At 45.5% G+C, this 15,266-nt stretch overlaps 1 protein-coding gene across 1 annotated transcript; it reads right to left on the reverse strand.

Moving 5' to 3' along the window:
- Window positions 1-5,198: 5,198 nt before the first annotated feature.
- Window positions 5,199-14,247, reverse strand: TMEM254 (transmembrane protein 254). The gene is made up of 4 exons (XM_047073052.1): window positions 14,156-14,247; window positions 11,673-11,776; window positions 11,186-11,245; window positions 5,199-6,888 (listed from the first exon to the last, which is right to left on the reverse strand). Exons 1-4 carry the CDS (start codon window positions 14,243-14,245, stop codon window positions 6,768-6,770), a joined length of 375 nt encoding a protein of 124 aa, XP_046929008.1. The 5' UTR covers window positions 14,246-14,247; the 3' UTR covers window positions 5,199-6,767.
- Window positions 14,248-15,266: the final 1,019 nt, after the last annotated feature.

Genomic DNA, 15,266 nt, shown 5'->3' on the forward strand with positions numbered 1-15,266 from the left:
TTACAAAATCTGGTGCTTCGCTCGATATACCACTCTCCCGGGGATGGGTTCCCCCAATCTTTTGCCAGGTGTTTTGTGAAAGGGCCTCAGCCCATTTTTGTCTGGAAAATCTACGCCATGGTGGGCATCTATCTACCACAGGAACTGGTACCTAAGGAAAAGGTGAAGTAAGAACATTTATTTGTTTGCATTTGCAAAATTACACACAGGAGGGATAAATCAAAATTAATGATACCTGTTATGGGTAAGGGTAGATAGAAAGGTTGGGGCACCCGGGTGGCTCAGTCGCTTAAGCATCCAATTCTTGGTTTTGACTCAGGTCACGATCTCACAGTTTGTGGGTTCAAGCCCCGCATCCGGCTCTGTACTGACAGTGTGGAGCCTGCTTGGGATTCTCTCTCTCTCTATCTCTCTCTCTGCCCCTCCTCCTGCTTGCACTTGCTCTCAAAATAAAATAAACTTTGAAATAAGCTAACTGTGCCACTCAACAACATTAGTACCCAGCAAAGTTTTTCTTGAAGGCCCTGAGCTGGCTCTTCAAAATGTAAACATTATGGAGGCCAGTGCCCCACACTGGGTTTATAATACATAAAATTTAAAAGAAATCATAAGTTCATTGTGATACCCCCAATATTAAACGAACAAAAAATGAAAACGGGTAGAGCAACGAGAAAGGAAGTCTTTTCTTTTTAATTTTTAAAAAGATTTATTTTTTTTTTTAATTTTTTTTTTTTCAACGTTTATTTTTGTGACAGAGAGAGACAGAGCATGAACGGGGGAGGGGCAGAGAGAGAGGGAGACACAGAATCGAAACAGGCTCCAGGCTCTGAGCCATCAGCCCAGAGCCCGACGCGGGGCTCGAACTCACGGACCGCGAGATCGTGACCTGGCTGAAGTCGGACGCTTAGCCGACTGCGCCACCCAGGCGCCCCAAAAAGATTTATTTTTGAGAGAGAGTGTGTGTGAGTGGGGACAGGCAGAGAGAGAAGGAGACACAGAATCCAAAGCAGGCTCCAGGCTCCGAGCTGTCAGCACAGAGCCCAAAGCGGGGCTCAAACCTACAAACCGCGAGATCGTGACGTCAGCCAAAGTCGGTCACTTAACCAACTGATCCACCCAGATGTCCCAAGGAAATCTCTTCTTTACAGAATGTCAACTAATAAATGTAGAAGAAATGATGGAAATAGGAAAATCACCAGTTCATAAACATCATGGTAAAAATTGGTTGAGGCAAGAATCACCAATGGATAATCATAATGGATAATCATCAACGGGTAGGGAATATGTGGTCATGTGGTATTGAAGTGTCGGTCCACACATCTCTTATTAACTCAAAGGGAGGGGAAATACCTTTCACTGTGATGCACTGGAAAGGACCTGGCAGTGTTCCTCCCAGCACGTTTAATTTCAGTCTGATCGTGAGAAGGCGGGCAAAATTGGGGGCCATTCTGCAACATTGCCTGGGCCTGGGCACTTCAAAAATGTCGGTCGTTAAAGGCAAAAACCAAAACCAAACAAGGCAGAGAACCTTCTAGGTTAAAGAGACTAAGGAAAGCTGACAACTAAACAGTATGTGTGATTCTGGATGGGATCCGGGACCCTCCCACCCCCATCATCCCTAAGGCTCTGAATGATGTTATCAGCACAAGGGGGGAGATTCCAATCTGAACTGTGTAGAAGATAACATTACATTTCCTGGGTGTAATAATTATGTAACACAACGCTTCCGCTCTTGGGAGATGCGCACTGAAGGTGAAGGGCAGTCGTGTCTACAAAGACTCTCAGATGATTCAGGGGGGAAAAAAAGAAACAATTATATATGGAGGGACAAAAAGAGAGGGATAAGGCAAACACAGCAAAATGTTAAAAACTGGTGAACCTGGGAGGTGAAGGGTATATGGATGTTCTCTATACTCATCTTGTAACTTTTCTGAAGGCTTACAACTTTTCAAATAAAAGCAATGATATATATCCTATTTCTGCTCTTCTGGGAGTTGTACCTAGTTCCTCAGCTCACGTTTTATTACCCCAATCATTTTCCTAAACTGATCAGTATATTTCCCCTTAAAAAGGGAACTATTTCAATTTAACATCAAGACCAGTTAACTTACCGAGTGCCCGCCCTCCCCGCTACACACGCGTAACCCACACAGAACCTGCATTTCTGCAAGGTTTCACGTGACCCATCTGCATGGATACATTTAACAAGCACAGGACGCATCACTGGTGATTACCAGCCTTCCAGTAAAACTATTGTTCCGTACGATACAGTGTATGAAGTTGCTTTATCTAGATTATTTCACTTACGTTTAGCATTCTACTTTCATCCCAGCCGCGATGTAAAATTGATGGAACTGAGGTCCAGGAAGGTGACAAACTTGCCTAAAATCTCGTGCCTGGAGCCAGGTGAAATGCCACACTTCAGTATCACTGCGTAGTGTAATACCCTTAAATTGTTAACAGTTTGCTGAATGCATCATTAATGTGCATGGTGAGTTAGGTAACAACTGTGCTTTATTCTCATACGTATCAGAGGAAAAAAAATATAACGAACAAACCAAGCAGGGCATTTCATAGTTATTCTTCCCTAGGAAGATTTCTTAAAATGAATTCCTGTGTAGCATAGGCATGACCAGCCTTGCGGGGGTGGTCCCCACATGCCTGAGGGTTAGGGAACACTCCCTATCTTATCATTACTCTCCTTTATAGCAACATCAAAGCTTTGGTGGCAGTTTTTATCATCTAAGTTCTGTTTAGTAAGAACGGCTTGTGCAACCTGTTGGTACAAAGAAAAAGTGAATGTAACTCCCAGAGACAGAGTCCCCAGCCTCTGAAGGGGAACAATAGAGACATGAGCTGGAGGCAAGGATGGTGATTTAAAAAAGAAAGAAAGAAAGAAAAAGCTACACAAAGCCTGGGAGCTTGAGGCTGACCTTGAGGCTTCTAAGACCTTGGGCCTGACAGATCAAGAGCCACAGGTACGGGACAAGTGCTCTCCTCTCCCACCTGGGCCCCAGGGTAACCCCCACACTCAATATATGCACTGGCATTGGGTCCAGCCCTGCCCGTGGAGAAGGGCCGGATCAGGCTACAAACCAGACGGTGATCGCCCTACTGTGGAAGGAGTTTCCCATCCTGTTGGCAGCAACCTCCTTTAGAGGCTTCCCCACTGTGTGTCCCAGCTCCCGGCCCAGAGAGACCCAATAATATCCAAACCCAAAACAACCTAGGGGCTGGTTCCACCTTGGGGAAGCTGCCGGCTCTCTCTCCCATTTTGAGAGCATACCTTCGTTTTAGGAAACTGCTTGGTGCTCGCTGTTTCCTTTTGGCTGGCTGTCCTTATTGCAGGGCGGTTCCCCCATGTGAATCGTCTCGTGGGAAATCCAAGGACTGAGACCTCCATTCCCACAATGCACTCTCTCACCTCTGACACTTCCATGAACATTTCCCTGACAGTACTAGGGTGTCAAAGGCTTTTTCCCTAAGCCACCTTTATGCCTCACTACAAACTAAAAAGGAGGCAATCGGTAAACTCAATCCTATCAAGAAAGCCTAGTAGCCATCTTAAAATGGTCATAGAAATGACAAATACAGTATTTTGAATAGGATTTTCAAATATCCGCTGTGGAATCAGAGGATAGCGTTCTTCCTCATAAAGAGAAATGTGAAATGACAATTAGTCTCTCACTTGTCTAACCTTGATGAAGAGAGAACCATAATTCCCAACTTGAGGCAGACAAGGAGCCTTGCGGACAGGTGTCTCCTATGCTTACACAGACATTACTCAGCTGCCCTACCAGCATCTTTTTGCCTGGGCCAATAAAGGGCAGATCAATGATATTTATGCCAAACTAAGAGCTTTAATTAACAAGGTTCCAGGAAGGGTCCAGGCAAAGATAAAAACGTGATTGCAGGGTTCCCTAATCTCAACGGCAGGTGCTCAGACTGTCCTTGTGTGTCTTCAGACCCTCCGTGTAAATACGTACAGCCCGCAGATGGCAAGCTGTTTTGCCAAAGACCCTCCATCTGGAATAGGACCTCTTAAGCCCAAGACTTGTTTTAAAACCATGGCTTGAAAACATGTTCAGACGTAGACTGCATGGAGTCCTAAATAAGTTGAATGTTTATAAGGAGAAACTATAAACAGGTCTGTTACTATTTAAGTGGTGAGGTCATTAGTTTTTTCCATTAGTCCTTTCTTTTTTGTTCTTCCAAACTACACATGCTCCCAACATCTTCGGGGTAGGGGCAGGAGAAAACAGGTTAGTTTGTCTGCCTCCCACGGTTGCTTCCATTAAGGTGCTTCTGGTCCTTTCTCATCCAAACTCAACAAGGATGTTTCTCCCCTATCACCTTTACAGCTGCAACACAAAGCCAACAGGTCTCTGTATTTGTTTATTTTTTGCTTCACAGGCTTAATTTCTATGCTCCTGGGCTGCAGAGGAGGGGAGACACAAGATCCAGCTGAGGTCTGGCCTCTCCATGTGATGTTAAGTTACTCCACCTCGATGGGATGCAGTTTATGGGTCCACAAAATGACCTACACTGTGTGCTCATTAAGATCCTTTTTTTGCGGTAAGCCATGATAATATCGCAAGTGAGATTATAGTTTATACCTTTGGCACTTAAAAGAGCACAAATATTCCTCTTGCCTGCTGCATAGACTGTATCAGATGCTGAATGAAATATAAATGAAAACAAAAGGGGAACACTCCTACAGTGAAAGGAGACACTCACGTCCACCGACGACTCTGTGTGCATGGAGGTAAACGGGCAGCTCTGTAAATGTAACGAGGAACATATGCCCTGCAACTAGGGCATTCTACGTTTTCTTTTTTTTTTAAACGTTTATTTATTATTGAGAGACAGAGACAACATGAGCATGGGAGGGGCAGAGAGAGGAGACAGAATCTGAAGCAGGCTCCAGGCTCTGGGCTGTCAGCACAGAGCCCAACGCCGGGCTTGAACTCGCAAACCGTGAGATCATGACCTGAGCTGAAGTCGGACGCTTAACCCACTGAGCCACCCAGGCGCCCCTCTACGTTTCTTTATCCATGGAAAAAAAGCCTCAATATCTGAACTGTACGAACAGTTCCATAATAGAGTCTACCTAGAAAAGAGTAAAATCAAATGTGCAACAATAACAAAACTGACATACAAAAAAGTATTTGAATAGAAAAGGCAATTCACAGCATTTATTCAAGTTAATCCATTTTATTCAATAATCTGCCATATCGTTGCTGTCACCATTACTGTAATATTGTCATTACTATTTCTCTTTTGACAGGGCCATGCGTTTAAAAAATCTGGGTTGGATTTCCATGATGTTTAACTCTATGATTAAAAATCTGTCTCTTCACCAAAAGGCAACCCCTTCACCACCAGAGAAACTGGAAAGACTGAGATTTAGTTGTAGAAAGTGATCGCCACCAGAAACAATTCACAGTCCATCATCTCTCAGGGTTGTACTTTTACTTGGGGCCTCTTTAGGGGTGAGCGGGCTGCCTCTCATAAACGTTTGCTTAAAACAGGTAACATGCCCTCCTGCATCATAGAAGGAAAATAAGGTCTAGTCCCTGGGGAACAGATCCTCCTGGGAAGGAATCTGAATGGCTCCTAGGTGACTGAGCCATTCTGGCCAAGGTCAGGGGACAGAGTCAGTGACCCTTCTGCCCTGACCAGTCAGTAGTAAAAAGGTCTAATCAGGTGAATGGGAGAGGTAGTCGCTAGCTTCCAGTTAGAATCTCTAGCTCAGGAACATCTGTGTTAGAGTAAGCCAGAGCAGGAGGGAGATGTTAGACTCTGGAGAAAATGACTAAGAAAAAGATACAGGTTTCCTAATGGGGAACCCACAGAAAGGTGGCGCTACCGGCCAAGGGCAGTCCTGTGCTTCTCTCTGAGAAGAGAATACACTGAGTGGGTTCTGCAGTTTTCATAGAACAACTGGAATGACACTGAACACGTGGAAAGTTACATCGGTTTCTGTCCTTTGTTCGGAAAACACTGGTAGGACACCTGTGTGCAAAGCAACGGGCCAGGTGCTGAAACAAAAATAAATCTGTCTGAGATGTGATCCTGCCCGGAAGGAGCAATCCAGCAGTGGCCTTCAGACCCTTGCATACCACAGAGTGCTATGTCCTAGAGGCCGCGTGGAGGGAAGGACGGCTTCGGGCTGGCAGGATCAGGGAAGGCGTCCCCCAATCCTCTCCTCTCGGTACTCAGCGTGTCCTTTGTGCCTCTATGTTACTGCTCAGCCTGGCCCATTCCATGCACCTGCTCATCTTTCTGATCTTTTCTTGGTGGTGTGAGAAAAGGAAGTTCAAGATGAGATCCTCACAGATGCCTACCGTGTGTGGAATTGAGGTGTCGTGGAAATGTCACTCTGTCTTGGTTCAGAAAGGTGGAAAAAACTGGCGGAAAAGAGAGCTGAGATGGGGTTTACTCAGAAGGTGGGAGCAAAATTATACCACCAGACAATTCTGGTGCACAGCTTAAACCAGACAATAGAATGAGCACCAGCACTGCCAACGACCTCAAGAAGGTAGCTGGAAACCCTCTGCCTAATAGTCTGTCTACAGAACTGGGAAGCTTAAATCCTTTCTTGTCATCCAGTCAAGCTCAACCAGAGCATATGAAAGAATAATGAATAACTAGACGGTCTCCAACTTCTGGAAAGTAGAAAGATCAAGTAAAGTCAGCATCTTCCTTGCCCCCAAAACAGTGAAGTGGAAGGCCAAAAGTGTAGAGAAAGCATTTGAATATCTTCCTTAAGTTTGTTTTTGGCGTTTTGGTCTGTAAGCAATTAAGATGGAGAGAGATGCCACCCCAAAGAGGAAAGTTTGTAGGAACCACAGCACTTGAGCCCGACCGTCCGTGATGCCTTTAGACCTAAAAAAAAAAAAAAGAAAAAAGAAAAAAGAGAAACTTAACCACCAGAATTTTTATGTTATGGTTTCATAAGAGTTAGTCTTCCATTTTTTATTTAATTATTTATTAAAAAAATTTTTAAGGTTTATTTATTTTTGAAAGAGATACAGAGCACAAGCAGGGGAGGGGCAGAGAGGGAGGGAGACACAGAATCCAAAGCAGGCTCCAGGCTCCGAGCTGGCAGCACAGAACCTGACGTGGGGCTCGAACCCACGAACCATGAGATCATGACCTGAGTCGAAGTCGGACTCTTAATCAACTGGGCCACCCAGGCGCCCCTAGCCTTCCATTTTCTTAAAAAATGTATTCCTTCTAGGGGCGCCTGGGTGGCTCAGTCAGTTGGGTGTCCAACTCTTGATCTCGGCTCAGGTCATGAGTTCAAGCCCCACATCAGGCTTTGCGCTGACAGCATGGAGCCTGCCTGGGATTCTCTCTCCCTCTCTATCTGTTCCTCTTACTCTCTCTCTCTCAAAATAAGTAAAAAAACTTTAAAACTATATATATATTCCTTCTATCTACTTTCATTAGGTTTATTTTTGCCATTTTCCTCTAGTTTCTTAACTCACATGGTTAGTTCATTTATTTTCATTTTTCTTGTGCATTCAGCATGGTACACTCTTCCCTCAGACGCAGTCTGGCTACTGCCTAGGACATGGAATTCTGAAACTGTTTCTTGGGGCACCTGGCTGGCTCAGTCGGTTAAGCGTCTGACTTCCGCTCAGGTCATGATCTTGCGGTTTGTGAGTTTGAGCCCCGTGTCGGGATCTGTGCTGACAGCTCAGAGCCTGGAACCTGCTTCGGATTCTGTGTCTCCCTCTCTCTCTGCCCCTCCCCTGTCTCTCAATAATAAATAAATGTTTAAAAACATTAAAAAAAAAAAGTTTCTCCTGTGACTTCGATGAGCAGAGGGTTAAAAAGCACTGGGATGCCTTCAGAGGAAGAGTTTTGAAGGTAGACCAGATGTAAATCCTAGCTTGGCCAACTACCAGCTGTGACGGCTGGGCAAGCCACTCCTCTCTTAGACTCCGTGTCCTCCTCTGAAAAACAGAAGTATCAGTATTTATCCCAGCAAGTTTGGGGATGATTTAGGAGATAACACACACACAGTGCTTAGTCAAAAGCCTGGCTCACAGAAATAATAAACACCCGGCTGCAAACTAAATTGCTTGAAACAGAGCTCAAAAGAAAATGGCCTAATGGGAGTGAATGGCTTGCTGGTCTCATCTGTATATAAATAAGTCTTATGTGGATGACTTCTAACTTAGAACAGTATACGTAGAAATGATATCGTTTTCCACACTAACAGATTAAAGGAGAAAAATCCTACGATCATCTGGATACATGCAGAAGCATCTGAGAAATGACAACATCCATTCTGAACACAAGTTCTCAGCTAACTTAGAAACAGGATGGAACTTCCTTACTCTAATAGAGGAGGTCTACGTGACTCTAGAAAAAACGGTGCAAAATTTGAAAGCTTTCCCTTTAACCAGCAACAACACAAGGGCCAAGATATATGAGGAATTCATGTTCATGCAGTATTATTTATAATAATAAAAAACTAGAGACTTCAAAGTCCATCAGAGGGGGGATTTGTGAAATACAGTGAGGCACAGCCATGTAACAGAATACTATGCACTAATAAAATGAATGAGGTAAATTTATAGGTGTAGACATGAAAATAGGCATATGCGACAATGGAAAGTTACAGAAGAGTTGATATCTACATTTATATATATTATGGTGGCTACGAAGTCAAACACATAGACCTATCTTTTCTCTGGTTAAAAAGGATTCACCAATTCCTTTTTATGGCTTGACAGTGTGATTTGGGAGGTTACAAAAATACATTCACTTAAATTCATTCATTCATTCATTCACAATTCAAATGGAGTATTTATTCTGATGTACAGTGACTAATGATATACCGCAACATGTGAGACCATAAAGAAATAACTTCAAGAACATAATAAGAGTGACCTCACCTCTCTATGCCTGCTCTTCCTCTACCCTTCAAAGACTTGGATAGCAGGATGTTAAATTTGAGTCTTTTAGTTTTCACTAGAGGCTCCAAATGCCCATAACAGAACAGGCGTCAAATACTCCAACACTGTAAATTCGAGGGGTTAGACCACACGCCTCCAAGCTAAGATTTCAATGCAAGGCTGAAGGGGCCAAGTGCTGCGGCATTTCCTGTCACAAGTCAGACTCAAAGAACAGCTTCAACAGACCCACTTGAAGAGCCTGACCCGAGTCCCCTGGAAGTTAGGGGAAGAGATTAGTATCTGACTCTAAAGTTAAGACTCAGGTAAAGCTTGCCTGATGGGAGACCAAACATACATGACTGCAGTGGGAAGTGCATGTATCTGCAGATTATCCCACTGGGAGGACAAGGAAGCTGTTACTGTGAGCCATCCAGATCTGGTGGAAGGCCACAGGCGTGGGTGGGCTGAAAAGGGACCCTGGCCCAGAGGCCCTAATTGAAGGGTAGAAGAGATCTCAGTAAAAGAAAACTTCCCCTCAACCACAGATCCTGACGGGAAACTGCAGCTGGCAGGCTGGAGGAGGCAGCGGAAGGAACCATCAAGGGGAATGCAGAAGGGAGACTGATCCCCAGTGATGGCTGCTTTCTCAAAAACCCACTGGGCCTCCGCCGGAGAAAACGAACCAACACCGGGCATGCAACATCCACAGCCCCCAGCTGCCTGACCACAAGGAGGACCGTGCCCTGTTTCCCCAAACTTACTCCCACCCTGGTGGGCCACAAGCAGCTGTCGCTAACAAATAGGAAAAAGAGGTGGCCCGAGAGAGAAGACACTAACTACACTCTCTTCCCCAGGGCAGCCTCCTGAGCCCCAGCTGGATGAGAACAGACACTTTTGACTTTGGTTAACAGTTTCATCGTTTTAATAAATAGCCTGGACTAGACTGGATTATATCAGAGAGTGACTGGAAAACCTATGGAACCACTTCAGATTTCATCCACGGTCCAGTGGGAGGCAGACAATAACCCATAGGGTGAGTGTAACTGGAGAGGGGTGAGAAAGAATAAAGCAGCTTTCTGCTCCTCTCCTAGAGCGCCCAGCTTGTTTCATAAATCAGAAGACAGAGTGACACAATCTATTTGAAGCACTTAACAGGGGTCTGGCAGAGTGTGCACCCAATAAATATTAATTACTTTTATTATTAAAAGATAGTTGTTATAAAGTATCTTAGTTCTCACCTTTAGAATACAATAGAGGTGATAGTTCATCTCGACCAGATGCAAATTAATTGCAAAGTAAATTTGGCATGATGGTAACCATTGCTTCATGACAGCATGCTGTCTCTACACGCTTACATAAAGTACTAATGGAAAGAGAATCTTTCCAAATACGCTCACATAGTATTAACTTAGGCTGGCATCTGCTGAGTAGGGTCTAGTCCAGAAGCTTCTTTTTTTTTTTTTAACTTGCCGAATTAACCCAGAATTATTTGTGGAGCTGAAAACAAAGAACATATTCCCATTTCTGAAGCAAGGCCTACCAAATCAAGATCTCTGGGTCTGGAAACCAGACATGTGTATTCCGAGAAAGCACCTCAGGTGATTCAGTCATGAAACTAGGACTGAGAATCTGAGAATCGATGGCCTATGTCCATAACTTGGCTCTTTTTCTTTTTTTATTAAAAAAAAATTTTTTTTAGTGTTTATTTATTTTTGAAAGAGAGAGAGAAAGACAAGAGCACAAATAGGGGAAAGGGCAGAGAGAGAGGGAGACACAGAACCTATAGCAGCCTCCAGGCTCTGAGCTGTCAGCACAGAGCCCGACGCAGGGCTTGAACCCACGAACTGTGAGATCATGACCTGAGCCGAAGTCAGATGCGCAACCAACTGGGCCACCCAGGCTCCCCTAACTTGGCTCTTTTTCAAACTAGAAAGCAAACTCCAAATCTTCTGTTCTAGTTGGGACTATTTAGAGAATTTTTTTTTTTTTTAATGAGAAAACCATCTAAATTAAGTAGCTCATTAATTGACTAGCCAACACAAATGAAATGAATCCATTTGTTAAATATTTACTGAGTACTCCCTCTGGGCCAGGCTCAGTATTAGGCATGGTGATTCAACCCTACGCTGAGAATGCTCTCGGCCTACAAAGGCATGAATTATTTAAATGTGGCTACACTTAACTTACATTAGATACCAAGAGAAAAATGAGAAAGACCTATTGAAAACAGTTACTTGCAAAAAACAAACAAACAAAAAAACCCCAACACTTACTTGCACAAAACCATGGCATATAAGGCCTCTCCCACGTGAATCAGCCAGGCAAGCCAATACCTGAAACAAAAGTCAGCCTTGCTTAAGGTGATGGTTATCTGCTGATGAAATCTAACACAGAAACCTCAAAAAGAAAGGTGCCTTAATGTGAACCAGCAACACTCTTAGATATCTAAATAAAGACTTTTTTTTTTTTTTCAACGTTTATTTATTTTTGGGACAGAGAGAGACAGAGCATGAACGGGGGAGGGGCAGAGAGAGAGGGAGACACAGAATCGGAAACAGGCTCCAGGCTCCGAGCCATCAGCCCAGAGCCCGACGCGGGGCTCGAACTCACAGACCGCGAGATCGTGACCTGAGCTGAAGTCGGACGCTCAACCGACTGCGCCACCCAGGCGCCCCTTAGATATCTAAAGGCAAGTGCAGGCCTTCCAGGTCTTCGGCAGGGCTGGAGCTGGCCACACTCCACTTCCGGAGCTCTCCTTACCCACTGCGCAGGAGGGTGTGATGATGGTCCGCCAAGTACTGAGTGAAGAGGCCCAGCGGCCCTAGGCTCTGGTAAGGAATACTCTGAGGCCAGAAGACAACCCACTGAAAGAGAATCAGAGGCACAGAATACCTATTAGGGTGCTGAAATCAGCACAGGTTTATTTTTCAAAGAAACTATGAAATAACCCAGATTCTACAAAAACAACTAAAGACCAAAGAAACTCTGAATTAAGTCATTTGGGTTTCCATTCCCCACTTCCGTTTTCTTTCTTTCTTTTTTTTTTTTTTTGAAGTTTTATTTATTTAAGAGAAAGAGAAAACAGTGCGAGTGGGGGAGGGGCAGAGAGTGAGGGAGAATCCCAAGCAGGCTCCACACTGTCAGCACAGAGCCCCGATGTGGGGCTTGAACTCACAAAACTGTGAGATCAGGAGCTGAGCCTACATCAACAGTCAGACACTTAACTGACTGAGCCACCCAGGTGCCCCTCCACTTAATATTTCCTAAAAGTTATCTGGTTGGGAGATTCATGACAAGGAAGCTGTGTAATTATCAGACTCAGTGTCCAGGCTGGATGACTTCTATTCTTAATGAATTCCACCCAAAACATTATTTTTTTTTTCTTTTTCTTTTTTTTTTTTTTTAATTTTTTTTTTCAACGTTTATTTTATTTTTGGGACAGAGAGAGACAGAGCATGAACGGGGGAGGGGCAGAGAGAGAGGGAGACACAGAATCGGAAACAGGCTCCAGGCTCCGAGCCATCAGCCCAGAGCCTGACGCGGGGCTCGAACTCACGGACCGCGAGATCGTGACCTGGCTGAAGTCGGACGCTTAACCGACTGCGCCACCCAGGCGCCCCCAAAACATTATTTTTATACAGGTTACTAATAAATGTTTAAGTTTCCGCGTCCTTGGTAGCTTCTTTACGACAGAAGCTACAGCTTGAACCAAACCCCCATTTAACTTAGAATTCCTTCACTTCTTTCACTCTTCCTACCTCTAAAACTGGGAATGATCCACCTCAGAGCTGAGTCAATATGTGAGTCAATATGTGAGTCAAGTTTGCGAAGTGCTAACACCAACTACCTAATCACATTAGGTTTGTGTAATCTGATCGACTTTCCTTTAATCTCTATGTTGTAACCTCTGCCGGATTTTTCTGAGAATAATTAAATGCCAACAGGTCCAAAAACGTTATTGTCTCATTCAGATCTCAGGCAAGAGCAGTCCTACCTCTCCCATTATGTTGTAACACATCTAAAATTTAAATAAAGCTTAAAATATCACTGCACCTTCCAAAACCAAAGGGAATGGAAGGGGCAGCACCTGCCAGCCCCATAATATCCCAATTTGAGGTCCCCAACGCTTTCCTCCATCTATTTTTCTAACTAGTCAGGAATGCAGAACCATAGAACAGAAATGCACCTTTGCAGAATTTCGGTTCAACCCCTCCATTTTACATATGAGGAAATCAGAGTCAAGGAGCTCAGATTTGACAACAAACAACACTGTGGACACGACAACACACTTCTAAGACCCAGTGTCCAAGGATCTCCCCGTCAAGATCCAAATAGATTTCCCTCTCTTCAAAATTATACCAACCTAGTCCCTAAGCTACTTTTCCAGGCATCTTTCCTATTATCCTTTAAACGAACTGTCAGCCAGACAAAAGTCGCTCCTCTCTCAGCAGAGATCCCTTCTTCCTGATACCACATCTATGCCATAACATTTATATCCTGTCTATCCCTTCTTTAGGTTTATCCCCGTTTTCCAAACAATTCTAACTGCCTCAAACATTCTGCTTCGGAATCCCTATTCTGAGCCGGCAGGCCTACGGCAGCCTGTCAACGTGAATTCCTCCTCGGTGAACTCTACTCACACCCGGTTATGCCGCAGTAAGTGTGGAGGCGCGAGGACGCAAAGGAGGGAGAGGTGGAGTAGAAACCGTCCCGTGAGCCCACCGACCTTCCGCTTACGATAGTAACCTAGGCAACCGCCGGACGCGCAAGCGCGAGACCTCGCTGCCTGAGCTCCCCTCGCCCTACGAGGGCCTGGAGGGCCCAAATAGGTGCACCACCCCTCCCTACTCCTCACCGCGAAATAGCCCAGTGCCAGGACGGTGACCAGCGAGGGCAAACGTCTGGCTCGACGGAAGTAGCCAGAAGCAGCCCTGCCGGCCTCGGACTTCGTCACCACCATCTTGAAAGATCTACACACTGAATCGTGGGATGGGGAACCATCCCCGCCCCCGCCCCCATCCCGACAAAGCCTGGGTAGCAGGTTTCTCAGGACCGCGAGAACCCGGGAGAGGCGCGGGCACACGAGTGCGCCTGCGTCTTCTTTCCCGGGCCGGGTCCCCGCCCCCGGGGCTCCGAGCCTTTTTGCGCCTGCGCGACCCCTCCGGCCCGGCTGGCCCGGGTCCTTCGCTTGGAGGAGCGCTTGCTCCGCGCTTCGGACTGCTCAGGGCGGCCGCTGCCCTTACCGTGTAATACCCAAATGAAAGGATGATGACGGTGAACCACAACAGACTGCCCCTCTGGAAGTATGCCTTACCGCCTGCCGCTGTCCCCATGGTTGCGGCACTTCAGCGAGACTGCGAGGCGGGGCGCTCCGCCGCGCACGGCGAGGCGGGGCGGGGCCTGGCCGAGCGCTCCTCCCTTCCTCCTTACTCCCGGGAGGCCGAGGCACCTGCGTGTTGGGAAACTCGGACAGCGAGGCTTGCTGGCCTCTGACCTGCTGGGCCGGTCGTTGTCTCGCAGGGAACACCCCCTCTGTGCATGGCCCTTTCCCGGGCTTAAGAGGAAAGTGTTGGAATAGATGGTGCTTTCCGCCTCCAATAACCACGAGTCTGAGTGAAGGGATGCTTTTCCTCTTCATTAGTGAAGATGTATGGTATCATACTGCACAGCACTTGTGAGCAGGGGCTGTGGGATAGACGACTTGGGTTTAAGTCCTGCCTGTGCCACTCATTTGTGGCTTAAGCCTACACTAGTCGTTATTAAATAACAAAAATTCAAGTGAGTAATTGATCAAATTGGCTTTACTGAAGGATTCCTGAGTGGGGCAGCGCCCATCTAGCAAATCAAAAGGAGCTCTGCTGAGCTGCAGAAAAGGCTTTGGGTTGTTTGTTTGTTTGTTTGTTTTTAAGGTAGAGAGAGGGCATAAAAGCAATTTATTACCAAGGATTGCATTGTTTTAGGCAATGCATCCCTGCCAAAGCGTAAGGGGTTGACCGAGAAATTCCAATGTGGCTGGTTGAAGTTCACATCGGGGAGAGGGATGGAGAATGAAACTGCAGTTAAGTTAGGTATTAAGTCTTGACATGGGGTCTAAGTTTCTTCATCTGTAAAATGGGAATATATCTATTCCTACCTCAGGGCTTTTCGGTGGGTTAAATGAGTTAATACCTACCTATAATAACAGCACTCACAAAAGTCTCTCGCCCATAGTGCTTTATAAGTTTTGATGATAATTCCTGGGCCTTTGCATCAGGCCCTGTGCTAAGTGTAATTCTGAAAACAACTCTGCACAGATTATTGTCCCTCACATGAAAGAAGAGGAAACAGCACATAGAAATGTCCAAAGTCATGTAA

The sequence above is a fragment of the Lynx rufus genome, unplaced genomic scaffold (genome assembly GCF_022079265.1).
Source record: "Lynx rufus isolate CCGP_SWC_20201006 ecotype Redwood Valley unplaced genomic scaffold, mLynRuf1.p SCAF_11, whole genome shotgun sequence".
Classification (NCBI taxonomy): Eukaryota; Metazoa; Chordata; class Mammalia; order Carnivora; family Felidae; genus Lynx; species Lynx rufus.

Coding starts and splice junctions, on each gene's coding strand:
- TMEM254 (XM_047073052.1), bottom strand. CDS start 14,245: ATGGGGACAGCGGCAGGCGGTAAGGCATACTTCCAGAGGGGCAGTCTG. Junction 11,777..14,155: donor TTTCATTTGGGTATTACACG/GTAAGGGCAGCG, acceptor ATTCTCTTTCAG/TGGGTTGTCTTCTGGCCTCA. Junction 11,246..11,672: donor CACACCCTCCTGCGCAGTGG/GTAAGGAGAGCT, acceptor CTTTTGTTTCAG/GTATTGGCTTGCCTGGCTGA.